The 24,685-nt window shown below is 45.2% G+C and overlaps 1 protein-coding gene across 1 annotated transcript in view; it reads right to left on the bottom strand.

Moving 5' to 3' along the window:
* The window catches only part of LOC115471227 (cell surface glycoprotein CD200 receptor 1-like), a 180,502-nt gene that overhangs the window by 9,599 nt on the left and 146,218 nt on the right, over positions 1 to 24,685 (bottom strand). The window contains exons 4-5 of the mRNA XM_030204931.1: positions 19,406 to 19,514; positions 18,068 to 18,128 (exon numbers count right to left, since the gene is read on the bottom strand). Of these exons, the coding sequence (XP_030060791.1) occupies positions 18,068 to 18,128; positions 19,406 to 19,514 (170 nt within the window). The remainder of the gene's footprint in view (positions 1 to 18,067; positions 18,129 to 19,405; positions 19,515 to 24,685) is intronic.

The raw sequence follows: 24,685 nt of genomic DNA, 5'->3' as shown, positions 1-24,685 counted from the left end.
GTGCTTTGTCCTTTACGCCAGGCTTGGAGATGGCTATGCAAGTTTTTGGCTTAAATAAATCGGCCTCTCCTTTGCTATCATTACGGGGCAATCCTGAGTTCCCAGCGGGAGACACCTCTAGAACATTCCGCGAATGGGAGGCCAAGGGAATTTCCTTTTTGAGTCAGGTGGTGACAGATCAGGGTGAGATTAAATTGCTCCCAGAAATCAGCAGAGAGTTTCATTTGCATAGGAAAGATTCATTTGCGTTTCTGCAGCTCCAACACTATGTGCATTCTTTGCCTAAGAAAGACTTATCTATGGAAGTGTATGAATGTTTTAACTCGATGCTTGGACTTGATGCACAACTCAGATCCCCTTGAAGTATTTTCATGCGCACTTGAGAAGCCATCTGCACTCCTCTGATTTTGAACGGCGGCACAGCAGTGGACATTGGAACTGTCCTACACAAATAACCCAGGAGGCCATTAAGTCCATTTTGGCTGGAACCTACAAATTGACTGCAAATGTAAGCTGGTGGGAAATACAGTACAAGTTTCTCTTTCGCCTGCACATCTCACCCAGGAGAGCACACCGGGCCACTTTGTGTGACTCTGACTGCTGTCGCAAGTGTGGAAAAAGAAAATGCCCATTTGAGTCACATGTTCTGGTCTTGCCCTGCATTCAACAATTTTGGAGAACCTTGGCGTCACACATTTCATCCATGTGGAGAGTGAGATGGCGACATACTCCCACTCAACTATTTGGGGACTACTCTATACAGGGCAGCCTAAGCCAGGCTTGCGTACCTTTTTACACAGAACTCTACTGATGGGGAAAAAGCAATCTTACAACTTTTGATGACCTCAGACACCCCCACTTTAGCCCAATGGCGTTCACTCATGATTTACATGTGCTCACTTGAACGCAGTGGGATTACGGATTTGGCAGGGACTAAGGGAGACCTTTTCTGTACAGCCTGGGCACCTTTTTGGGGACACATTGACTTCAGTAGCCTGCAGTAGAATCTTGAATTCCTGAAGATGGGGGGGGGGGGGGGGGGGGGTGGTGTGGAATGGGGGGGGGGGGGGGGGGGAGAAAATGTTGAAAAATTGGTACTTGTATGAGAAAGGACTGGTTAGTTTCGTTTTTGTAACGTTTTTTACATGGCTTGTGTCCTGTTACTGAGCTTTATGGTATAAACATGAGTTTAAAAAAAAAAAAAAAAAAAAAAGGGTTGGACGGCTTCCTGGAGGAAAAGGCCATAGAATGTTATTGAATGGACCTTGGAAAAATCCACTATTTCTGGGATGGGCGGGACAAATTGTTCTTTTGTCCGCTGTCTGAGACAGGGTGCTAGGCTTGATGGACCCTTGGTCTGTCCCTGCATGGCGATGCTTATGTACTTATGTAATCTCTGGTATGCCTTCAGGGAGGCAGGCTTGAGAGAAACCTGCTGCAAAAACATAGCATCAGAGAGCCAGAGAGAAAAGCAAGATAATATGGCAGACAGGCAATCACATACAGAAAAAATCAGCACTTGCACAGTTTATTCACACCATGTATGATAGAGAGAACTGTGTTGATCTGTCAGCATTGTAAAAAACAAAAGCCAAGCTAAATATAAACCTGCAAAAATATCGATCCTATGGTACAATTGTAAAAACAGAGGATCTGTTAAAAAAAAAAAAAAACAGACATTGAGAGACTTGCAAATCGGGCATAGTAACGTGGAGGGGCATTTTCGAACGGGGCTGGCCATCTCTAAGGGCGCCCATCTCTGAGGACGGCGCTGCGAAGGGGCGGGACCAACTGTATTTTCAAACGAGATGGCTGGCCATCTTTCGTTTCGATAATATGGTTGGGGCCGGCCAAATGTCAGAGATGGCCGGGTTTGAGATGGCCGGCCTCGGTTTTTGCCGAAAATGGAAACCGAGGCCGGCCATCTCAAACCCGGCCAAATCCAAGGCATTTGGTTGTGGGAGGAGCCAGCATTTGTAATGCACTGGTCCCCCCGACATGCCAGGACACCAACCGGGCACCCTAGGGGGCACTTCTAAAAAAACAAAAAACTGAAAATAGCTCCCAGGTGCATAGCTCCCCCCAAATCCCCCCAAAACCCACTCCCCACAACTGTACACCATTACCATAGCCCTTATGGGTGAAGGGGGGCACCTACGTGTGGGTAGAGTGGGTTTTGGAGGGGGGGGTTGGAGGGCTCCCATTTACCACCACAAGTGTAACAGGTGGGGGGGGGGGGGGGGATGGCCTGGGTCCACGTGCCTGAAGTGCACTGCACCTACTAAAAACTGCTCCAAGGACCTGCATATTGCTGTCAGGGAGCTGGGTATGACATTTGAGGCTGGCATAGAGGCTGGCAAAAAAAGTGTTTAAAGTTGTTTTTTTGAGAGTGGGAGGGGGTTAGTGACCACTGGGGAAGTCAGGGGAGGTCATCTGGTCAGTTCGGGCACTTTTTTGGGACTTGGACCTAAAAAAAAGGGACCAAGTAAATTCGGCCAAATGCGTGTCAGGGCCGACTTTCTTTTTTCCATTATCGGGCGAAGCCGGCCATCTTGTACCACGCGCCCATCCCGCCCCCATCCCGCCTTCTGTACCCTGCCGACACACCCCCTTGAAGTTTGGCCGGCTCTGCGATGGACTGCAGTTGACTTTGTGTCGGAAGATGGCTGGCCTTCTCTTTCGAAAATAAGCTGGATAGTAACATAGTAGATGACAGCAGAGAAAGACCTGTATGGTCCATCCAGTCTGCCCAACAAGATAAACTCATATGTGCTACTTTATGTGTGCACCTGACTTTGATTTGTATCTGCCATTTTCAGGGCACAGACCGTAGAAGTCTGCCCAGCACTAGCCCTGCCTCCTGCCACCAGCTCTGCCACCCATCTCCGCTAAGCTTCTGAGGAACCATTCCTTCTGAGCAGGATTCCTTTATGTTTATCCCACGCATTTTTGAATTCCGTTACCGTTTTCATCTCCACCACCTCCCGCGGAAGGGCATTCCAAGTATCCACCACTCTCTCCATGAAAAAATACTTCCTGACATTTTTCTTGAGTATGCCCCCCTTCAATCTCATTTAATGGCCTCTAGTTCTACTGCCTTCCCATCTCCGGAAAAGGTTCGTTTGCGGATTAATACCTTTCAAATATTGAACGTCTGTATCATATCACCCCTGTTTCTCCTTTCCTCCAGGGTATACATGTTCAGGTCAGCAAGTCTCTCCTCATACTTCTTGTAACGCAATCCCATACCATTCTTGTAGCTTTTCTTTGCACTGCTTCAATTATTTTTATATCCTTAGCAAGATGCGGCCTCCAAACTGAACACAATACTCCAGGTGGGGCCTCACCAACGACTTATACAGGGGCATCAACACCTCCTTTCTTCTGCTGGTCACACCTCTCTCTATACAGCCTAGCAACCTTCTAGCTACAGCCACCGCCTTGTCACACTGTTTTGGTCGCCTTCAGATCCTCAGATACTATCACCCCAAGATCCCTCTCCTATCTGTACATATCAGACTCTCACCGCCTAACACATATGTCTCCCATGGATTTCTACTCCCTAAGTGCATCACTTTGCATTGAATTTTAATTGCCAAACCTTAGACCATTCTCTTCTAGCTTCTGCAGATCCTTTTTCATGTTTTCCACTCCCTCCTGGGTGTCAACTCTGTTTACAAATCTTAGTATCGTCCGCAAAAAGGCAAACTTTACCTTCTAACCCTTCGGCAATGTCACTCACAAATATATTGAACAGAATCGGCCCCAGCACCGATCTATGAGGCACTCCACTGCTCACCTTTCCCTCATCCGATTGAATTCCATTTACCACCACCCTCTGGCGTCTGTCCGTCAACCAGTTCCTAATCCAGTTCACCACGCCCGGTCCTATCTTCAGCCTGTCTAGTTTATTTAAGAGCCTACTGTGGGGAACCGTGTCAAAAGCTTTGCTGAAATTTAAGTAGATTACGTCTATAGCACGTCCATGATTCAATTCTCCGGCCACCCAGTCAAAGAATTTATAAAGCGGTAATGCCGTACCCATGATTGAGAAAATAAAAAAAGAAATGACTTAAGGGCGGGGAAAAATAAAAGGAACTTGACTACATATACTCCTCTGAGGCTGTAAAGGGTGGTGGACATCACTTCCTGTGACGTTGCTCATCCAAGATAGCAGCGAGTAGTGAAAACTGGAAGTGCTGTGTTATGTTATGTTATGCCAGTTCTTGTATTTTGCCTATACCTATTCAGTTCATGGACGGATTGCAATAATCAAGAGATGGATATATCTATCCAGAAACTACAAGTAGTTAAACAAACTAATTACATATACCAAACAGTGGATAAACCCACCGTGCAAAATAAATAAGCTTTTAAATGTTTTCTAAATTGAAGGTAATGAGTGCAAGACCTCAAAAAAAAAATGGAAGCTGGTTCTATAAGTTAGCTAACTGATATTGAATAGACAATGTGAGATGTTTAATTGATTTTAAATTCTTATACATTGGAATTCTTAGTTGAAAAAGATTACAAGCATTGTATCTAATAGAGAACCCTAGTTAGTAACAAGGATACTAGATTCAGCATATAGTCAGGTGTGGTAGCCGTGTTAGTTCACTTTTAAAGGTTAGTTCACTTTTCGAAAGTTGCCCTTCTTCGTTCTCTCTATCATACATGGTGTGACGAAGAAGGGCAACCTTCGAAAGCTAATCAAGAAATGTATTAAGTTATGTCCAATAAAAAGGTATCATCTTATTTTCTTTCCATGTTTTATTTTGGTTTATTTCTATTGATTAGCATTTAGTCAGGAATTTTGAAGGTGGTAATACCTAATTTAAACTGAGTTCTCTCATCAGCAGGCAACTAATGTAGTTTGGAGTAATAAGATGGCAGCGAATAGCAACAACGAAGTGAAGTCATGGGTACCACCATCTTGGATTTTGTGACCCATGGGTGCCACCATCTTGGAAAAGGGACAAGGCTTAGGTGGAGTTATGATGCCACTTCCTGTGATATCCTGAAAAAGAGGAGGGTTAGGGAGGAGTTATGACATCAATTCTGAAGATGTCATCAAAAGGGACAGGGTGGGGTGAGAAGGGCGTAGCTTCTGCAGAGAATAGAAATGGCTGGCCAGAGGGTGGGCGTGGCCTGGGCAAATCCTGATTCTGATTGCTGTCACATGGGTCACATGACTGGAAGTTGGCATGGCTGCTTGTCAAAAATATGCAAATTAGGTTTGACAAACGCTACGTAACGTTACTACTTTTATTTATTTTTTGAGGCTGTTGCTAACATCTTTTTGGATTTTTTGACTTTTAACCTTTCTGTATGAAATTAGTTTACTTTTTATCAGTTATTTATGTGACTTTGTTATGTATTACATCTATTCTGATCTGGAATGAGTGTGTAGAACATAGGAAGTAATCTGCATGAGACCACTATATGGTACCTTTATACTGTGAGAAGGAAGAGGCTGTCCTACCCTGGTTAGGCCCCTAGAGGGCGCTGTTCCCCTAAAAATGTCCAGGGAGAAGGGCTGGGTGAGTCAGTAAGGGGAGGTATAGCAGGAGGTCACTAGGACCGAGGAGAGTCCTGGAGGAGGACACAGGTGCAGCAGGTTATGGGCTGGGTCCTGTTTAGCCATTAACCACTTAAGACCCCACCAGAGTGTGAGGGAGGGGGGAGAGCTAGCAGCTAAGAAGAGAGCTGGTAGCTGAAGCAAGAGGATCCCCATGAGAAGTACTTGGCTGAGCCCTTTGGACTGGTGGTGAACTGTGTGCAAAGTTACAAGGAAGGACTGAGTGTCCAGGTGCTTAAGCTGGAAGATTGAACTGACTAGGAAGAAAGGTTTAAGCTGGAAGAACTGTTTAAGCTTGTAAAAGTGTTTTAAGCTGGAAGAGGTGTGCCCCCAGGAAGCGGGAATAAAAGATTTGTATGAGAAATATCCTGTTGGTGAGACCTGACTATGTTTGCCTTTTGAGAAGCAGGTCACCCTGAGCAGAAAGGGGTAGTAGACTAATTTGCATAAAATCTGCATACTGAGAACCAGCTCACCCTGAGTGAAAGAGGGACCTGGGATCCTGAGGTGGGAGCTTCATCTTCACAATACATATACATTTCTAAGACTTTTTAAAATGTTTTATTATGTTTTAAATCTTTGTATGTGTGATGTACATAAGAATTTTTCTTTCTTTGTATGTTCAGACTTCTGATGCAGGCACCTTGCCGAAACACAGGCCATGTCAGGTCCTCTGTTTCTTCAGACCTAAGGCTCTGATCTTTTGTTCCAGCTGTGATCCATTATAATCTACTTTTAGAGATATGTGTACAGCACTAATAACTGTCAGCCCAATTGTTTGGGGAAGGGAGAAGAATAGTGACACAAGCTAGGCTGGTGGCAGAGTTTTGTGTTGCCATCCCATTTTTGGATGGATTTTTAGAGGAGAAAAATTAAAATTCAACTGGGGGCCAAGAGGGGGGAGGGGTTGGGGTCTATGCGCGGTACTGTCATGGTCTCTCAGGGAAGGGCAAGGTTTGGCGTTACCCAGACCTTGCCCAAAGGGAGTTTTCACAGGGTACTTGTTAAAGTGACATTGGTTAGTTCGTTAATGACTATGTGGAAATTGCCTAAGTGAATGAGAATATTATTGTTGAGATTACTATGTTAATGTTTGGGGACAATAAGAGGGGAATGAATTTTTGGGGAAAATTCAATGTTGTATTACCTTACTCAATAAAGCTGTGGCCTATTTTTTGCCTCTGATCCTGCAGCGGGAGGTCATGGTTTAGGTTTAGTTAGGAGGGATGGTGCTTGTGTTTGTGTTGTTTTTGTCTCTATGTCTGATTTACTTGTTCTCTCTTTCGATGCCTCTGTATGCTTGCTTATCTAATGTGGTTGTTCTTTTGTCTATGTTTTAGTGTCTGAGTGATAATGGTAGCATGTTCTGTCCTATCTACAAATGGTGTTCCTTTCTGTCTTTTTAAATTTTATGTTTTATTGCTTTTGTTATAAACCGCTTTGTTTTAAATAGGGTCAATGCTTCCAGCACACTTCAACACACTTGTACAACAGGACCACCGAGAAGTGGGGACGGGGAAGGGGGAATTTCCTGGGCCTGGCCTCCAAGAGGGGGCCCAGTGCCGGCAAGCTTGTTCTTGCTACCTGCTTCTGTCCTTCCCTGCTCCTGCGTGCCACCCAGGACCCGGATGATTGTATTAGCATGATATCGCATTAATGTAATCATCCAGGTCCTGACTCCCAACACAGACAGGAGCAGGAGAGGACAGACTGTGGGAGCAGGTATGGAGGAAGCAGTTTGCTGGCGCAGGCCACCCTTGAAGGCAAAGACAAAAAGTACGGGAGCGGCAGTGCAAGGGAGGGCAATGCGAATGGCTTGCCGGCGCGGGCCCCCCTTGGAGGCAAAGACAAAAAGGTGTGGGAGCGGCGGTGCAAGTGGGGGAGGGGGGGTGCAGTGTGAGGGGGGCCAGCTTGTTTTGTTGTTCAATTCTGGGGGGGAGGGCAGCTTGTTCAGTTCTGCCCTGGTCCCAGCCATGTCTCTCAGCAGCCCTATTGAACAATTTACTTTGCCAACCACATTGGCTTACCTCAGTCCGGTCACAGTATTTCTCATGGCTTCCCTCAGCCAGATCCCAGCAGTAAAATGCACTCCCAGCTTACCAAAGCTAGGTCTCATCAATCCAATATTCTCAATCCAGTCACACATTGAGCTCCTGCTCTTCCTTTCTTGGGCCTCTATATCGGGACTTCTGACTTGTTCCTTACAGCCAATTCCTTCTCCTAGGGTCTCTCTCTCGGGTCCTCCCTCCTCCCCTGGGTCTCCCCGTTCTGCTCTGTCTCAGGGCTTTTAATGTCACGTCTACTGTGAAGCCACTCCTTCCTGCCACAGAGCCTCACTTTCCCATAATGCACTAATCCTGCCATAGTAACTCTGCAGTTCAGCCTCAGACCAGCAGGGTTAATATCACCTGCCGTAAAGGTGCCTGAAATTCAACTCCCCACAGGGAATATCTCTAGGGACGTCTACACTATGTCCCTCACTGCCTCACATACCCTTCCCCACAGCTCAACCATACCATGTTGAGCACCTGCCACTACCTGAGTGAGGGGTCAAGGGTTAACACTCCCTGGGACACCCGGAGCTCCCATGACAGCTAGAAGTCCTCGAGACTGTCCCAGGACTTCAAGCATCCTACCAGCTTAATCATGCCATTCTCTCTGTATTCACACATGAGCAGGGTAAGATCATTACGGCAACCATTAGGCCCCATCACACCAATGGTCACCAATTCCCCACCATAGGGATACTCAGTCCAATGGATGCCATCTGGATGGGGATCTTATCCCACAGTTGCACCGCGATCTCCTCCTCCCATGGTCATTACAAATCTTTACCATCGACCGGCCGCTTCCTCTTCTTTTACCAACAAAAGGCAATTCCTGGGTTCCATCCCTCAAAAAGGCCTCAAACCAGCTGGAGTACTTGATCACCGGTATCCTTCTCACCATCCATACTCAAGCATTTCTTTTCCATTCTAGGGTCACCTCTTCCGGTAAGTGCTCTTGATCCAACTTCCAGGGTACAACCATATCCAACCTCGCATTGTCTTGCATGTTGGCCCCTGGCTTCATGTTTCCAAATGGCATGCTGTCCCTTGTAGTGCAGGGCTTAAGAGTGAGTGCCCTGGCTCCGCTCAGAGGTTCTTAATTCTCCCACTTCATCTTTCTCACATCTTTTATCTCCTGTAGTGTTCTCCTCTGGACTATGCAACATCAGGCCCACCCATCATTCACTTCGACTACTTCTGGCCTTTTCCTCGCTGCTGCTATTATCATCTTCCTCCTCAGGCTCGACTGGGCTGTTTATATCCTGGCCCACTACTTCAGGGCCCAATCTGTTGTAAGCTCGCACCTCTGGTTTCTTAGGCCTGTCTCTCTACCTGTTTCAGCCTGGACTTCCTGGAGACCGATTCTAGGTTCCAGTTCACATCTCTTTTGAAGTAACTCAAGCTTATGGTCAGCTGTCTGTGTGGCCTTTTCTAGTTCCTTCTGGACATCTAGCTCCTCCTTCAGGAGCCTCTTTAACTATTCCATTTGAACAGTTCCTGCACAGGGTCCCAGGCCTTAGCCTAGAAATGGTTTCTTTTTTTCTATGATTCCTTTTGTGCATTTGGAAACTCTGGAAACAAGGGACAGTACTTATTACAATTATAGCTAAATAATCTAATATTCTTCTTATGTGCAACACATATAAATTCTCTTTGGTATGTTCTTCCTTTCCCTCCATCTTGGTGAACTTTAGAAGTCACTTGATCACTATTATTAATTTGGAAGGGTCTCTCCGCTAAATGCCGCTGGTGCTCAGGGATATCCTTGGGCTCCCTGCTATTGCTCTCACACTTATTGACTTACACTTCCTCTTAGATCCTTGGGAAGTATTATCACAGACATTTTCTGGATGTCTTGGAATTTCTTCCTTAAGTACTACTTCTCCTGGATACTCCAGTTTCTTTCTAGGCTCTGTGCTGGATTCCTCTTGCCACTTTGCCCACGTTATACATTCTTCCTCTTCAAGGGTCATTACCCGGCATTTCTCTTCCAGGGATCATTTGTCCTCTTTTAATTCCTCTTCCACTTCAATCATTTTGGCCAGTTGGGCTCTTAATTCCTCCTCAGCCCATGTACGTGACTCTCTCATATCCTGGGTCTGGACTTCATGCATCATTCTGGCCTCCTCCAGTGTCTTTTACACTGACCTAATTCCTCCTCCAGGCAGTCCCGGAGCTTCTGCTCTTGAGCTACCTCTGATTCATCCTTTTAAACTCTAGCTCCAGCAACTTTTTATCTTGGGCAAGAACCTTTATACTCTAGGTTAATTCTTGGCTTTGAGCGTCTAAGCTCAGATTAGCGAGATTTAAATTCTCTACTTATCCCAGTGGCTCTCCCAAGCTCCTCTGCTACTTTTGCCACTGCAAGAGTCTTTTCTTGCTGGCTGTCCATTCTGGACCTGTGTCTCCAGCTGCTGCCTTTCCCTGACAAAGGCCTCCTGTAGCTGAGACACTTCTGCCAAAGCTTTGTCACATTGCTCCACAACTATCTGAATAAATTATTTTGCTTCTTCCAATTCCTTACATTGCTCTTGCTCCGCTTATACAGGAACAGAAGGAAAAATTCCCTCAGGGCTACTTGAACTCGCAACCCCTTTAATTCTTTGGCCTGTTGCTTCAGGGTTTCTAATAATTCATTCTTCTCCTGTTCCAGGGCAGTACGGAAGAATACTCCCCTGGTGTATTCCTCATTCTTGGTAGCCAGTAAACTGCTCTGAACTTGAAGCAGGTATTGCACTTCTACCAGTTCCTGGTGAAGAGATTTCTTCTCCTCTCGCAAACTATGTGCATAGATGGATGCCTCACCTGCATCTTGAATCAAGAGTTGGATGTAGTCTCTGGTGTCCTCCAACTCTTTATGTAGACTTTTAAATTGGTTGGAACCCTCTTCTAGCCAATCTCAACATACTTTAACTTCTAGGTTGTTGTTCTGTTCATCATCGGCACAACCTAGGTCTGGCTCCATAGAGCTGCTACCTACACCACAGTCATCCCTTTCTATCCCAGGGAGCTCTGTCTCTCTCTTTGGAAGGTTACCTTCCCTTCCTTCTGGTTGAACCACCACTGCAGAAGAATAATCCTGCTCTGCAATCCAGGCACTTTCATACTGGTGCCTACTCTTCCACCCGGCTGAGGGCAGTATCTTACTGGGCACTCCTTGTGCCAATTTTCTAGGCTTTATTTTCTTCCCCTTTTCCTTCTCTTCAACAGTGCTCCATTCACAAGGCCTGTAGTTCTCTGCCTTTCCCGTTTGCTGTTGCAGGACTAGCTTCTTGCCATTCTAGTTCCCAAGCTCCCATTGTAAGCTTGTTCTGAACTTCTTGGCAAACTTTGAGGTTTCTATTGCTCTTGTGGCCCTTTTGAAGTCCAGCAATTAAACTTTTAATAGCAACAGCAGCTCCCAGTCCAGCTTCATAACTCCACTCCAGAGACCAGACCTGCTTTTCAGACTGCTCCAGCAACAACTGCAGTTCTTAACGTCTTCTCTCACTTTCACTAAGCACCTCCTGTTTTTAGAAATGGCTTTCTCACTCCCAAAAGTTTCTTTCTTCTTCTTCTGACCCCACCAGGCCAGGATTTCTTTATCACTACAGACTGCAATCCCAGTCCTGCAACACTCTAGAATCCACAGAGAGAAGAGAAAAAAATCCTGCTTTACCAGCTCTTACTACCTGTTTGAGTTTCCCTCTCTTTCTAAGGCAGAGCTTCTCTGCTTAGCCTTTTCACAACCCCCCCAACCCCGCCAGTTGTACTGAGGCCACCAGACCTGGAGATCCGTGGGTCACCTCTTCAGCAAAGGTGCAATAACCCCACCATTGCCACCACTTGTAAGATGCCTGAGCGGGTTTAGGCGTGACTGGATAAATTACACAGCCAGAGAGGAGGTACAAACTCAAAATAAAGTATTTATTTTGCTTAATCCTCAGCTTCTCTCACAGAACCAGGATTGTAAAGTCAAGCAGTTTTTCTTAATTAACATCACTTGTATAGGCCTCTGTCTAGCAGGCCAAATAGTCCATGGGTGTAGGCTTGCCCCACCCCAAACACTGCTTCTCAGTTCACTGGTCGGGTCTGACTCCAGCCAACTTCCAGCACACTTCCTCTTGCACAGCTCAGTTCAATAACATCAATGCTTCCAGCACACTTACACAACTTTCCAGCCCTCTTGTATAATTCACTTAAATAGGATCAGTGCCTCCTGCACACTTCAACACAATTGTACAATTTATTTCACCAACCACCATGGCCTACCTCAGCCTGGTCACCGTATTTCTCATGGTTTCCCTCAGCCAGATTCCAGCAGTAAAATGCACTCCTGGCTTACCTCAGCCAGATCTCATCAATCCAATACTCTCAATCCAGACACACACTGAGCTCCTGCTCTTCTCTTGGGCCTCTATATCGGGACCTCTGGCTTGTTCCTTAAAACCAATTCCTTCTCCTAAGATCTCTCTCTCCAGGGTTTGTGTATCGGGACCTTCCTCCTCCTGGGCCTCCCCGTTCTGTTCTGTCTCAGGACTTTTAACTTCATGTCTACAGTGAGCCAGGCAGCCTCACTTTCTCATAATGCACTAATCCTGCCATAGTAATTCTGCAGTTCAGCCTCTGACCAGCAGGGTTAACACCACCTGCTGTGAAGGTGGCTGAACTACAACTCCCACAGAGATATCTCTAGGACGTCCACACTATGTCCCTCACTACCTCACCGAGACATAGAAGCAGGGTGGGGGGAGGGGAGTGCAAATGCCAATGGGGGTGTTTGGAAACCCAATTATTTTTAAATGTTGGTTCCTATGCACTGAATGACTTATGATGTAAAAATTACAACTTTTACCTTTAAAAATAAATATATAAATTTTGTTATCACATGTTCTGGGCAGAGAAACTATCCAGCTTATTTTCGAAAGAGAAAGACGCCCATATTTCGACCCAAATCGGGAGATGGGCGTCTTTCTCCCGTGTGCGACCAAATCGGTATAATCGAAAGCCGATTTTGGTCATCTTCAACTGCACTCCGTCGCAGGAATAAACAAAGTTGACGAGGGCATGTCGGAGGCGTGGCGAAGGCAGGACTGGGGCGTGGTTTCAGCCGAGTAATAGATGGCGTCTTCTTAGCTGATAATCGAAACAAGAGGGCGTTTTGGACGAGAATTTGGTCCGCTTTATTTGGACCCTTTTTTTCAGGTCCAAAAAAGTGCCCCAACTGACCAGATGACCACCGGAGGGAATTGGGGATCACCTTCCCTGACTCCCCCAGTGGTCACTAACCCCCTCCCACCAAAAAAACCCACTTTAAAAACTTTTTTTTTCCACCTCTATGCCAGCCTCAAATGCCGTACCCCACCGCCATGACAGCAGAATGTGTTCTATCCTGTGACAGCCTTTCCCTGGTTCTGATGTGGCTCTAGAGTGAGTGTGACACCTTTTCTGTTATGCGCACTGCAGAGTCACATCTGCAGTGCATTGTGGTGGGTGTAGGGTATTGGGATCCGTGATTCCAGTAGCTTGTGTTAAATGCTCACGATGTTGGGTAGTTGGTAGGCTCTACTCCCATGGTGCTTTTCCCCCTGCTTACTGGGTTAGTGTGCGCCCTATTTTGTTTCCGGTAGTCCATGAGGTAGTGGCCATTTTTGTAACACAGTTTTAGATCCCTTTCATGTGTTAGCCACGTTACAGAACTTAGTTCTTCCCAGTGCTTTTTTTTGTAGAAAAAAAGGTGCCGGTACTCATTATGGGTGGGGTCACCACACATGGCTCCACCCCTATGATAGCCACACCCACATTAGCCACACCCCTTATACCAGCCATGGCGCATATAAACAGACATCATTGAAAATATACTAGTATAGGAGAAAAACAATAACTTGTGATTTTTTTTCATTATAAATCATTTCTGTAAGATGTTACATCTCCAGTATACCCAGTGCAAATAGGACAGCAGATGTAATTCTCAAATTGGACAAATTCCAAACATTAAAATGAAAATAAATGAATTTTTTTTCTACCTTTGTTGTCTGGTGACTGTTTTCTATCCATACTGGTCCAAGTGTCTGATTCTGCTGCTCTCTATCTGTTCTCTTAACTCCGTTTCCAGGGCTTCCTTCCATTTATCTTTACTTTCCTCCTTTCTTCTTCCATGTCCAGCATTTCTCCTCTCTCCCCGCCAACCCCTCCATCCATCCATGTCCAGCAATTCTCCTCTATCTCCTGTTCTGCTCTCCTCTCCATCCATGTCCAGCATGTCTCCTCTCTCCCCTGCCCTCCCCTCCCATGTCCAGTGATTCTCCTCTCTCCCCTGCCCTCCCCTCCTCTCCTATCCAAGTCCAGCAATTATCTCTTCCCTGCCTTCCCCTTCCATCCATGTCCAGCAATTCTCCATTCTTCTCTCTCCTCTGCCCAGCAATTCTCCATTCTCCTCTCTCCCCTGCCCAGCAATTCTCCATTCTCCTCTCTCCCCTGCCCTGCCATCCCATCCAATCCATGTCCAAAATGAGTCTCCTCTCTCCCTCCCCTCCATTGCCAGCGATTCTCCTCTCTCCCTGCCACTCCTCTCCTATCCCCTCCTATCCAAGTCCAGCAATTCTATCTTCCCTGCCTTCCCCTCCCATCCATGTCCAGCAATTCTCCATTCTCCTCTCTCCCCTGCCCATCAATTCTCCATTCTACTCTCTCCCCTGCCCTCCCTTGCCCTGCCATCCCATCCAATCCATGTCCAGAATGATTCTCCTCCCTCCCCTCCCCTCCATGTCCAGCAATTCTCTTTTGCCCCCTATCCTCCCCCTCCCTTCCATGTTCAGTGACTCGCCCCAGCTTCCACCTGCCCCCGAGATCATTCAAACCCCAGCCCCATTTGCCCAGCCCCCCCAGCCCCACTTGCCCACACACACACCCCCAGCCCTACTTGCCCACACCCCCCCAGCCCCACTTGCCCACACCCCCCCCCAGCCCCACTTGCCCACCCTCCCCTGCCCGCTCCCTTCCGTTTGCTCCTGGCTGTGTTCCCTGCCTTACAAAACTTTTCTTTTTTACTGAAGTCGCGAACCGGCAACCTGAAGACTGAAGAAAGCAAACAGCAGGCAGGCTCGCCTCCTTGCATCGCGTCGCTTTGTTTCCCTGCATTCTCAGCGCGTCCTGCCCTCGAGGAAAGGAAATGACATCAGAGGAGGGCAGGACGTGCTGAGAATGCAGGGAAACGAAGTAACGCAATGCAAGGAGGTGAGCCTGCCTGCTGTTTGCTTTCTTCAGTCTTCAGGCTGCCGGTTCGCGACTTCGGTAAAAAGAAAGGTTTTACAAGGCAGGGACCATGGCCGGGTGCAAACAGCAGGGAGCGGGCAGGTGAGCCCCCGGACCCAGAAAAAAGGTGCCGGTACGCCATACCAGCGCGTACCGGCACAAAAAAAGCACTGGTTCTTCCCTTGAATGTTGCTGAAAGAGGGCATTGTACAGCATTCTGCCAGCTCTGACCTACTGCTAATCTCAGTACCAGGAAGACTCTTTGCCAGTGGGGCACAACCTCTAATCTGCAGTTAACTGTGAGTAAACGTGCTTATTCAAATAAAGGACTTTTCAAAGAGATTAGTCTTCAGGTGTCAACTGGTGTGCCAAGGTTATACAGCAGCAACAAGTCCTAGAGGCCTGCATGTATGCAGGTCCCTGGAGCACTTTTAGTGGGTACTGCAGTGCACTTCAGGCAGGTGGACCCAGGCCCATCCCCCCTACCTGTAACACTTGTGCTGGTAAATGGGAGGCCTCCAAAACCCACTGTACCCACATGTAGGTGCCCCATTCACCCCTAAGAGCTATGGTAGTGTTGTACATTTGTGGGTAGTGGGTTTTGGGGGAGGGGGTTGGGGGCTCAGCACACGTGGTAAGGGAGCTATGCATGTGGGAGCGTTTTATGAAGTCCACCGCACTGACCTCTAGGGTGTCCAGTTGGTGTCCTGGCATGTCAGGGGGGCGAGTGTACTAAGAATCCTGGCCCCTCCCACAACCAAATGGCTTGGATTAGGATGTTTCTGAGCTGGGCGTTTTTATTTTCCATTATCGCTAAAAAAAACAAACGCCCAGCTTACAAACGACTAAATCCATGGCATTTTGGTCCGTACAAACCGTATTTTCGAAACGAAAGATGGACGCCCATTTTTTTCGAAAATACGGTCTGACCCACCCCTTCATGTACCCATTCCCAGACATAGACGCCCATGGAGATGGGCGTTCGCATTCGATTATGCCCCTCTATGTAATTTATCTGTGTTTCTATTTTCTAGCAATGATTTATTTTACCCCCAGCAAATGGACTTTATAGTTTGTTTCTGCAACAGTAAGACAGTCCTCTGATCTTTCTTCTGCATCTGTATGGTCAGTGCTTGAGTCTATTTTCTCTGTATGTTCAGTTCATTATAACAGAACATCCATGACAGGGCTAAGATGGAGGTGGGCACAAGAAAAGGGGGATAAGGTAGGGTGCGAGTGTGTTTGGGGATGGACACAAGAGAATGTAACTGAGATAGGGGAAAGGAGGAATGGATTCAAGAGAACAAGGCTGTGGTGAAATAGTGGGGTTTCCAGCATATGAATTATAAGAATATTTCATGATGCATTTCACTAGTTTGGCCAGCAGGTGGTGCATGTTTTATGTTTAAAGCTGTTACAAAGAAATGACTGTTCCTTCTTTAGTTTAACACAGAGAGGAAGTAACCTGCAGTGATGTGGCCAGCTATTTTTTAAAAAATGTTGTTCTGGGCTCTGATTGGCCCAGGAGTTAAAATCCAGTCTGGAAATACTGGGTTTTGGAAGTAGAGGGAGTAACTCTATTTCCTGTACTTCCCAGGCACTATCCAGGTAGTGATAAACTAGATAGTTTTAATATTGATCCATATTCAGTTACATGTTATTGTGTGCTGTTTTTGTTCCATCTGTTTTTATGGTATACTGTTCAATATTTTTATGACAATAAACCTTTTTAGTTTATTGACTCTGCTTGTCTGGACTAACTAAAAATCACGGTTTATGTCTTGGTTCTGTGAGTGCTTTCTACTCTACCACTGGGAGTGTGGCCCCAGTAAGCTAGAAATCACCGGGGATAACTCGAGAGCGGGAGATTTGCCCAGAGGCAGTTGGGACCCAGTCGGTGGAAGGTGGGTGTTAGTGTAGAGTACATGCCCAGGTGCAGGTGGACCTGAGCAGTACTGAGGGCAGACCCCCTAAGTGGCTGCAGGGATAACCCCAGGTGGGTGATAGGCATTCTGTGACAAAGGCAATAGTAGAAGAGTGGGGTTGTGGGAGAAGTTGGCCAAGGTAAACATGGGTGATTGGATGTGAGAGAAGTGTTATGGGATGAAGGGAAGTTTAAATTAACTTTAATAGGGGCCAGGACTTCATTAAGTACATAAGTACATAAGCATCGCCATGCTGGGACAGACCAAGGGTCCATCGAGTCCAGCACCCTGTCACCAACAGCGGCCAAAAGAACAAGCAATTTGTCCCGCCCATCCTAGAAATAGTGTATTATTCCCGCGTCCGTTCAATAACATTCTATGGCCTTTACCTCCAGGAAGCTGTCCAACCTTTTTTTGTTCAATTGGTTTCCATGTATAACACTAGCCCTCTTTCCCTCTTCATTGTACCAATCCCAAATTCAAACCCCTCTCCCATATCCTTCCAATTTCCTCCCAGCATGTGAAGAGCAGTGCTTTATAATGATACCTCCTTTAGTTCAAGTTTCTAGTCACAGTTTAAATTGCCCAGTGTCCTGTAAATCTCACAATAGCTTCCGTGAACCTGCTGGCACTGAAAGATTCAAACTGAATGGAACTGAAAAGCGATTCTTTCCTCCTTCAGCTGTCAGGTGGAAAAATGTTGCCATTAAAATCTGAATCAATAATTTTTATAAAAATGTTGCTACTGTAAACATTTTTGGAAAATATTTCTGAATCAAAAATTTGACTTCTGGCACCTCTTTGTTCTTATGAGACTTTAATACCTAATGGGGTCCTTTCACTAAGCTGCAGCAAAAAGGGGCCTACATTAGCATCAGTGTGTGTTTTTTATGTGCGCTGAGGCCCCCTTTTACCGCAGAAGTTAAAAGGTGGTCTTTTTATCCCAAAAAGAAATGGCCATGCTGTAATGAACCACTTACCGCACAGCCATTTTGGGGGAAGCACTTACCGCCACCTATTGAGGTGGCAGTAAGGGTTCTCACGCTAACCTGGTGGTAACCAGGCAACATGTGGCACTGCCCAATTACTACAGGGTAAGCACTGGCATTAAAAAAATAGAAAATAGCTGCATATGGTAAGTCTTGGGTATAGTGAGGCATTGCTTCCTGAGTAAAGATGCTGTATGAAGGTTTCTTCATTAACAACCTGATGAAGTATTCTTTGTCCTGAGCATTTTATTTTGTGAACTTGTAGAAACTCTACTCACAAAATCAGATCCTTACCTGAACATTTTCTTGTGCATAAGGAAAAATAACATCTGGATTCATAGATCTGCAACACTTTCTGTGCAAAAGGCAAAATCAGGAAAAATAAATGCATTTCAGATGAGGTATAAAGACTCGTTATTCATTATAAGCATCATTTTACATAGATCATAGAGATCAGGAGTGAGATGTCCAGATCAAGACATTCTCAGTTCTGGTGGTATTTTATAAAAGGCTCTGCACATACATATGTAGTGGGCACATCCATTTTACAAATATACACATTGAAAAAATGAATGGTATAAACAGCTTTCACATAAAATTGCTGACACCTCCAGGTATAGGCTGCTCTATTTTACAAATCTACAAGTGTAAGTGCCACCAATTAAGCAGTCAGGCTGCAATGTAACTTGGTTTCATTTTGTGGGTAGACATAAAATACATGGGATTAAAAATGCCTCCCTGTTCCTTAGGCTGCCCCCCTCCCTTCCCTGATACCATGACCCCCCACCCACCCCTGATGGGCTGACTTAGCTAGTATGTTGAGGCTTCCACTAGATAATGTGGCAGCAATTTTGCTCTAGCAGCTGAGACTGTACATTGCTCCTCTCCTGCCCTTAAGGGGAAGGGATTTAATATACCACCTTTCTGTAGTACAATCAAAGAGGTTTACTTTTTTATTCCTAGTGGGCTCACAATCTAAGTTTTTGTACCTGCAGTAATGGATGATTAAGTGACTTGCCCAAGGTCATAAGGAGCTGCACTGGGAATTGAACTCAGTTCCCTCGGTTCTTGGATCACTGCACTAACCATTAGGCTACTCCTCCACTCTGGACCACCAGGCATTTAAAATAGCAAGCCTAAGGGGGGGGGGGGGGTCTGTGAGGGTGAGGGTGGGCTGGGGGCTTAGTCATTCCTTCTGCTCATTGGTGGTGGGATGGAAGGGAAATTGTGGTCAAAAGGAAGGGAAGAGGGCATCAAGAAGGCTGATGCTGCAACCTGGAACTTAATCGAACTAATATTTAGACCAGTGACCAGTTAACTTTGCAGCTACAGTTAGGACAGCCTTTTTTGCTGTCTTAACTTTAGCTGCTTATCTAATTGGTTAGTGGTCTGAATATGGCCACTAACCGGTTGGGTCCTGGCTTATTCTGCACTTCACCAAAGCTTCGCCCATGGACTATCTCAACACTAACTGGATAGTGCATGCCGCTGAATATCAGCATGTAGGTGGTCACAAGCAATTTACCTGGGCAGAAGCCTCTCTTGCCTGGTTAAATCGCTTTGAATATTGGGTGGCAGCTTTTTATTGCCATGCATTTACTATTCAAAAATTGAAAAGAATCAAAAGAGTACCTGAGGCCCTCTTTCTTCTGGAGCAAAAAAAGTCCAAGGGAGAAGCAGATGGTCATGATGGAGGCCATGGAATAAATACTGGCATACAAAGCAGTGTGAGAAGGTGGACCTGGATATTTATACATAAACAATAAATTTTTACCTTACTGCTTAAACCATCCAAACACACAAGCCTTATGCAACTCTTGTGACGTGAGAATGATGGCTTTTCCTGTGTGCAGGATACCATTTCAAAGATGGCTTTTCAAGACAGACTAAATTAAGCAAAAAGAGATGTGCATTTGTTTGCACACATTATTTGATTCATTTGAATACTTAAACAATGTGCAGAAAATAAATTGCATGTGCATATTCTATGTTTGTGCAGCGCTGCGTATGCCTTGTAGCGCTATAGAAATGCTAAATAGTAGTAGTAAATAGTAGTAGTATATACTTACAAATATATGCACAATCATTCAATTTATATATGTTTGTTGTGCACCTACATTTTTTTATTGATGAAATGAACAAAAAAAAAAACACCTGAAAACTGGGAAAAAAATCATAAAAAATTGGAAAGCAACCAAAACGTATTTGGCTATGCACATCTCTAGCACCTGTTTTAGCACAGTCCTGAGCTGAGGTTTTCCTTAGTCTACTTTTCCCAAGACTGCTGAAAATAAACTATGGGGTCAATATTCAGCAGAGCTTATCCAGTTAGGAATAGCTCCTACCAACATAAGTCCCACTCAAGAGGTCCATACCTAGATTTTCAGCAGTATTATCCAAATAATACCACTGAAAATCCAGATAGATCACTTCAACACTATAATGGGAGTGTGAGATGGTCTGGGGGTGGAACCTCAGTGGAGCTGGCATTTACCTGGATAACAGCAATATTCAGACTGCTAACCGTGTAACTGCCCAGATAAAGTTAGGACAGCAGAGGCATCCAAGTTATACATGGATATCCAGTGCTATTTGGTATCTAGAACTAGCACTGACTACCCAGGTATGTTTAAATCGTTTTTATTGACGAACAAGCTTATACAAACAAACAGAAAACCTCAGAATAAACACAATGCAGGTACAATAAGTATTTTCTGAACTTCCTACAGTTGTCAATGATTTTTCCTTTTATCCCCCTCCCCCTCCCCCAATCCCTATTCCTTCTGCATTAAATTACATGTATTAATTGGAAGGATAGCGTCAGGTTACAGTACAAACGTCTCTCAAGATCATAAAATCAATATGTCAACACTCAGACGTTCTAAACTGTCAATTGTAATGGAAAATATTTGTCATTCCTCCCTATCTTACCCCTCCCCTCCCTCCTCTCCTAACTCCCTCACCCATGTGTTCCTTGGTTTCAACATGGACCCCTACATTCTATTTAATCAGGCATGTGAGTGATAGTACCCTCCTCAGTCTCCCATTTTCCCTTGGTATATCCGCTGGGGGGGGTTAAATTAAGCTAACATTTGTCAAAACTTAAGTTTGCTAATGTTCCCAAGTTCCTCCCACCAATCCTCACCTGTCTTTGGTAAAATATTCCTTTTCCATAAAGTGCTAGAAATTTAACAGGAAGCTTCTCCCCATGGAAGGGAGGGTGACCCACAAGGGCTCCCACTGCACTCTAAACCGTTGACCCGGTATGCTATCCATGTCAGTGACTCCACACCTGTCCACACGCATTTGCTTTATCAGTTGCGCCCGCCACACCTGCAGAGGAGGCTCCTCCCTAAGCCTCCAGAATTGTAAGATAGATGTAATTCCAAAATATACAGTCATCCTTGCAAATGCTTTAAATCCCTCTGGGGGATCTGTCGAGTACTTAAAAATATTAAATAAAAACAAGGGGTCCCAGATAACCATACAGTGCCTTAGCCGGTCTATCCCCCATACCACCCTTCGCCAGAACCGTTCTATATACTTGCAACTCCAGAACATATGCCCCAGTGAGGCCAATCTGTGTTTACACTTTGGACAGTCCCCGCTTACTGTAAACCCTGCTCGAAGTGCTCTACATGGAGATATGTGTGTTCTCAGTATCCACCTATACAATCTCTCTCTCTGTGGCACGGAGAGCCTCTGTGTGTATAGGGATTTTATGAACAACCTACAATCATCAGCCAAGATCGTACAGTCAAGACCACTCCATAGCCAGACGAATAAAGTCCAGCTCTGCAGTCGTGTCCTTTAGCTGATCTGGCGTTTATGTATCCCTTGAATTTATTGGTATGGGTCCGTGTTTGGTGATGCGTGGATTTTTATTAGTTGTCGTTCCTTTATTTTAGTAGGACCTTTATTTCCCTTCTGTTGTGGTTCTCCGTGCGTTGGTGTTTTTCCGTTGTTTGAGTTCTTGTCAGTTTGATAAGATGTTTTGTGTCCTATCAATCTTTGGTGTGTATGTAATATGGGTATCATGTTACTTTCAGTGAGTGGAGTGGTTAGAGTTGTGTGAATCAATGTTATGGAGTAAATTACTAGGATCAGTTTAAAGGTAATCATTTTGATTTTGGGTCCCTGTGGTTTCTATAGGCAGTGTTTTGGTGAGATTTCTTGGAGTTATGTCAGTGATCGGAGTTAGGGATCTTATTGAGTGCATAAGTATGATATACTCACAGTCATTATTAAGTCATGATGCCCTAGGGCCCTGAGCCTCTTAGGACTGTATCACCAGCTCTTCGCTTTCCAATAAGCAGAGGGGCGCATCTTCTAGCCTGTCGGGGTAGATGAGGTCGCCGTTGTCCAAGCCGTTCCCCAATCGTGGCTGGGAGGAGGTTGTCTCTAGTGTTGGCCCACTTGGGGTTTGTAGGTGAGGCCTTTTGTCCACAGGCGGGTGGGGATCGAGTCTGCCTAGGGCTACGAAGCAGGCTAGAGCTTTGATCAAGCCCCAGCGCCGGACCGTTCGTGCCGGTATCCCGCGGTGTGCCCTGGCAGTGTCCCCCACTCAGCGGCACTCTGGGTATGCTGTCTGGTGTGATGGTAAGGCCCTAAATCTCTTTCCTTATACCACACAATTACTTTAATAACTTTTACAATTCAGAAGCAGTTCTCAAGACCAACTTTGTTAGGGTATACCTTAGTACAATTGGAGCATATCATCATCAACATGTAAAATGTAAAGCCATCTCTGTGCAGGGGCTTGCCTCCTATCAAGCCATCATGGACCTCAATGCTGTCCTTACCCAGCTGATGAAAGCTCCATTTGAGCCACTTAGGACTAGATTCTATTTATGGCACTTGAAAAATCAGCACTGAAAAAATTTCTGCTTAGGCGTAGTCTATAAACCAAGCCTAGATTTAGGCGTGGTTTATAGAACACGCATAAGTGGGTTTATAGAATATGCCTAGCAGCCATGCCACTAACCCTAAGTGCATCCATTTACACCAAGGAAAACTTGGTGTAAATGCCGGTGTCTAACTTAAACACAGAGCAGGTGTTTCTATAACCCTGCATGTAAATTTTTGGAATGCCCACAAACCACCCATTCCACACCCATGGCTATGCCCCCTTTTTGGCAGCACATATTAGAATTTACACTCACCACTTTACAGAATATGCTTAGCAAGTAGTGCACATAAATTCTAATTAATGCCAATTAGTGCTAACTGGTTGTTAACATCCAATTATTGGTGCTAATTAGCTTGCTAACCAATTAGGGTATGCGTATTGTTATGGAATATGCTTCAATTTCCGCACAGAAATCCTGGTGCGATATGTATAGAATCCGGGGGCTAATGGCTGTTATAAGAACATACTGGGTCAGACCAATGGTCCACCTAACCTAGTATCCTGTTTCCAACAGTGGACAATTCAGGTCACACATACCTGGAAGAAATCCAAATAGTAGCAACATTCCATGCTACCAATCCCATCTCAATAACAAACGATGGACTTTTCCTCTAGGAACTTGTCCAAACCTAACCTCTGGCAATGAGTTCCAGAGCTCAACTATTCTTTGAGTGAAAAAATATTTCCTCCTATTTGTTTTTAAAGTATTTCCTTGTAATTTCATTGAGTTTCTCCTAGTCTTTGTAATTTTTGAAAGAGTGGTAAATGGATTCATTGTTACCATTAACACAACATAATTATAGCCTGCAATACCTCTCGCAGTTCAATACAGATTACAAAACAAGAAGCTGTACAAGACAGGAATATATAATTTAATGACAAAGAAACATAATCAGCTAAAATTAATTTCCTAACAAATTTTTGAAATAAGGATGTTTTAAGCAAAAGTCTAAAATTTACATACCCCGATGCCTGTAAAATCAAAGAAGAAACCTTTTTACCTAATTTAGCTGCCTGAAAAGAGAATAAAGAATAAATACGTTTCTTTCATAGATGGATATTTTATTTATTTTTGTTACATTTGTACCCCGCGCTTTCCCACTCATGGCAGGCTCAATGCGGCTTACATATTGTATACAGGTACTTATTTGTACCTGGGGCAATGGAAAGTTAAGTGACTTACCCAGAGTCACAAGGAGCTGCCTGTGCCTGAAGTGGGAATTTAACTCAGTTCCTCAGTTCCCCAGGACCAAAGTCACCACCCTAACCACTAGGCCACTCCTCCACTAATAGGTAAACAGATTAGTTAATTGAGAAGGCCTAACTGAACTAGATAAAACAAAACATTGTATCAAATAGAAAGGTGCCATTCCATAAGAAACTTTATACATTAAACAAGAAAAATTTAAAAGTATTTTATCAAACACTGGCAACCAATGAACCCTGGTAGAAAGCCTGTCCGACCATCTCAAGGAGAAACAGTCTCAGTGCCAGATGCACAATGGTACCATTAAGAATCCGTCTGCATTTCCAAATCAGTAAATATCTACCGATTTAGAAACACAGAGGGATTCACAAAGAGAATCGTATGCAAATGAACTGCTTGTTGATTTTGCGACCCAGCTCATTTGCATTCGATATGGGGGAAGCCAGTCGGTGAGCTGAGCATGCGCAGAACAGTCAATCGCTATGCGTGGCTGCTCTGCGCATGCTACAGATGGCTCTCATAAACGCAGACAAGCTGCGTGTATGAAAGCAGTACTTTTTTTTTTTTTTTGCAAGGACAAAAGTGGGGGTTTTTTTTGGATGGGCATACCTGTGCTGGGGCTCCCTGCCTCCCGCTGCTGGGAAAAAGTGGGAAAAACCTCTTGTCTGTGAGGAATCAGCATCAGGGCTTGGTTCTACCCCCAGCTGTTCCAGCTGCTTCCTTCTATTGGTCGACTGACATCCTAGAACGCCCATCTCCCTGGAGATGGACTCTCATTGGCTGGTTGCTGTCTCAA

The sequence above is a fragment of the Microcaecilia unicolor genome, chromosome 5 (assembly GCF_901765095.1).
Source record: "Microcaecilia unicolor chromosome 5, aMicUni1.1, whole genome shotgun sequence".
NCBI lineage: Eukaryota > Metazoa > Chordata > Amphibia > Gymnophiona > Siphonopidae > Microcaecilia > Microcaecilia unicolor.
The sequence above is the reverse complement of the archived record's forward strand: the minus strand, read 5'-3'. Positions and strand labels throughout refer to the sequence as shown.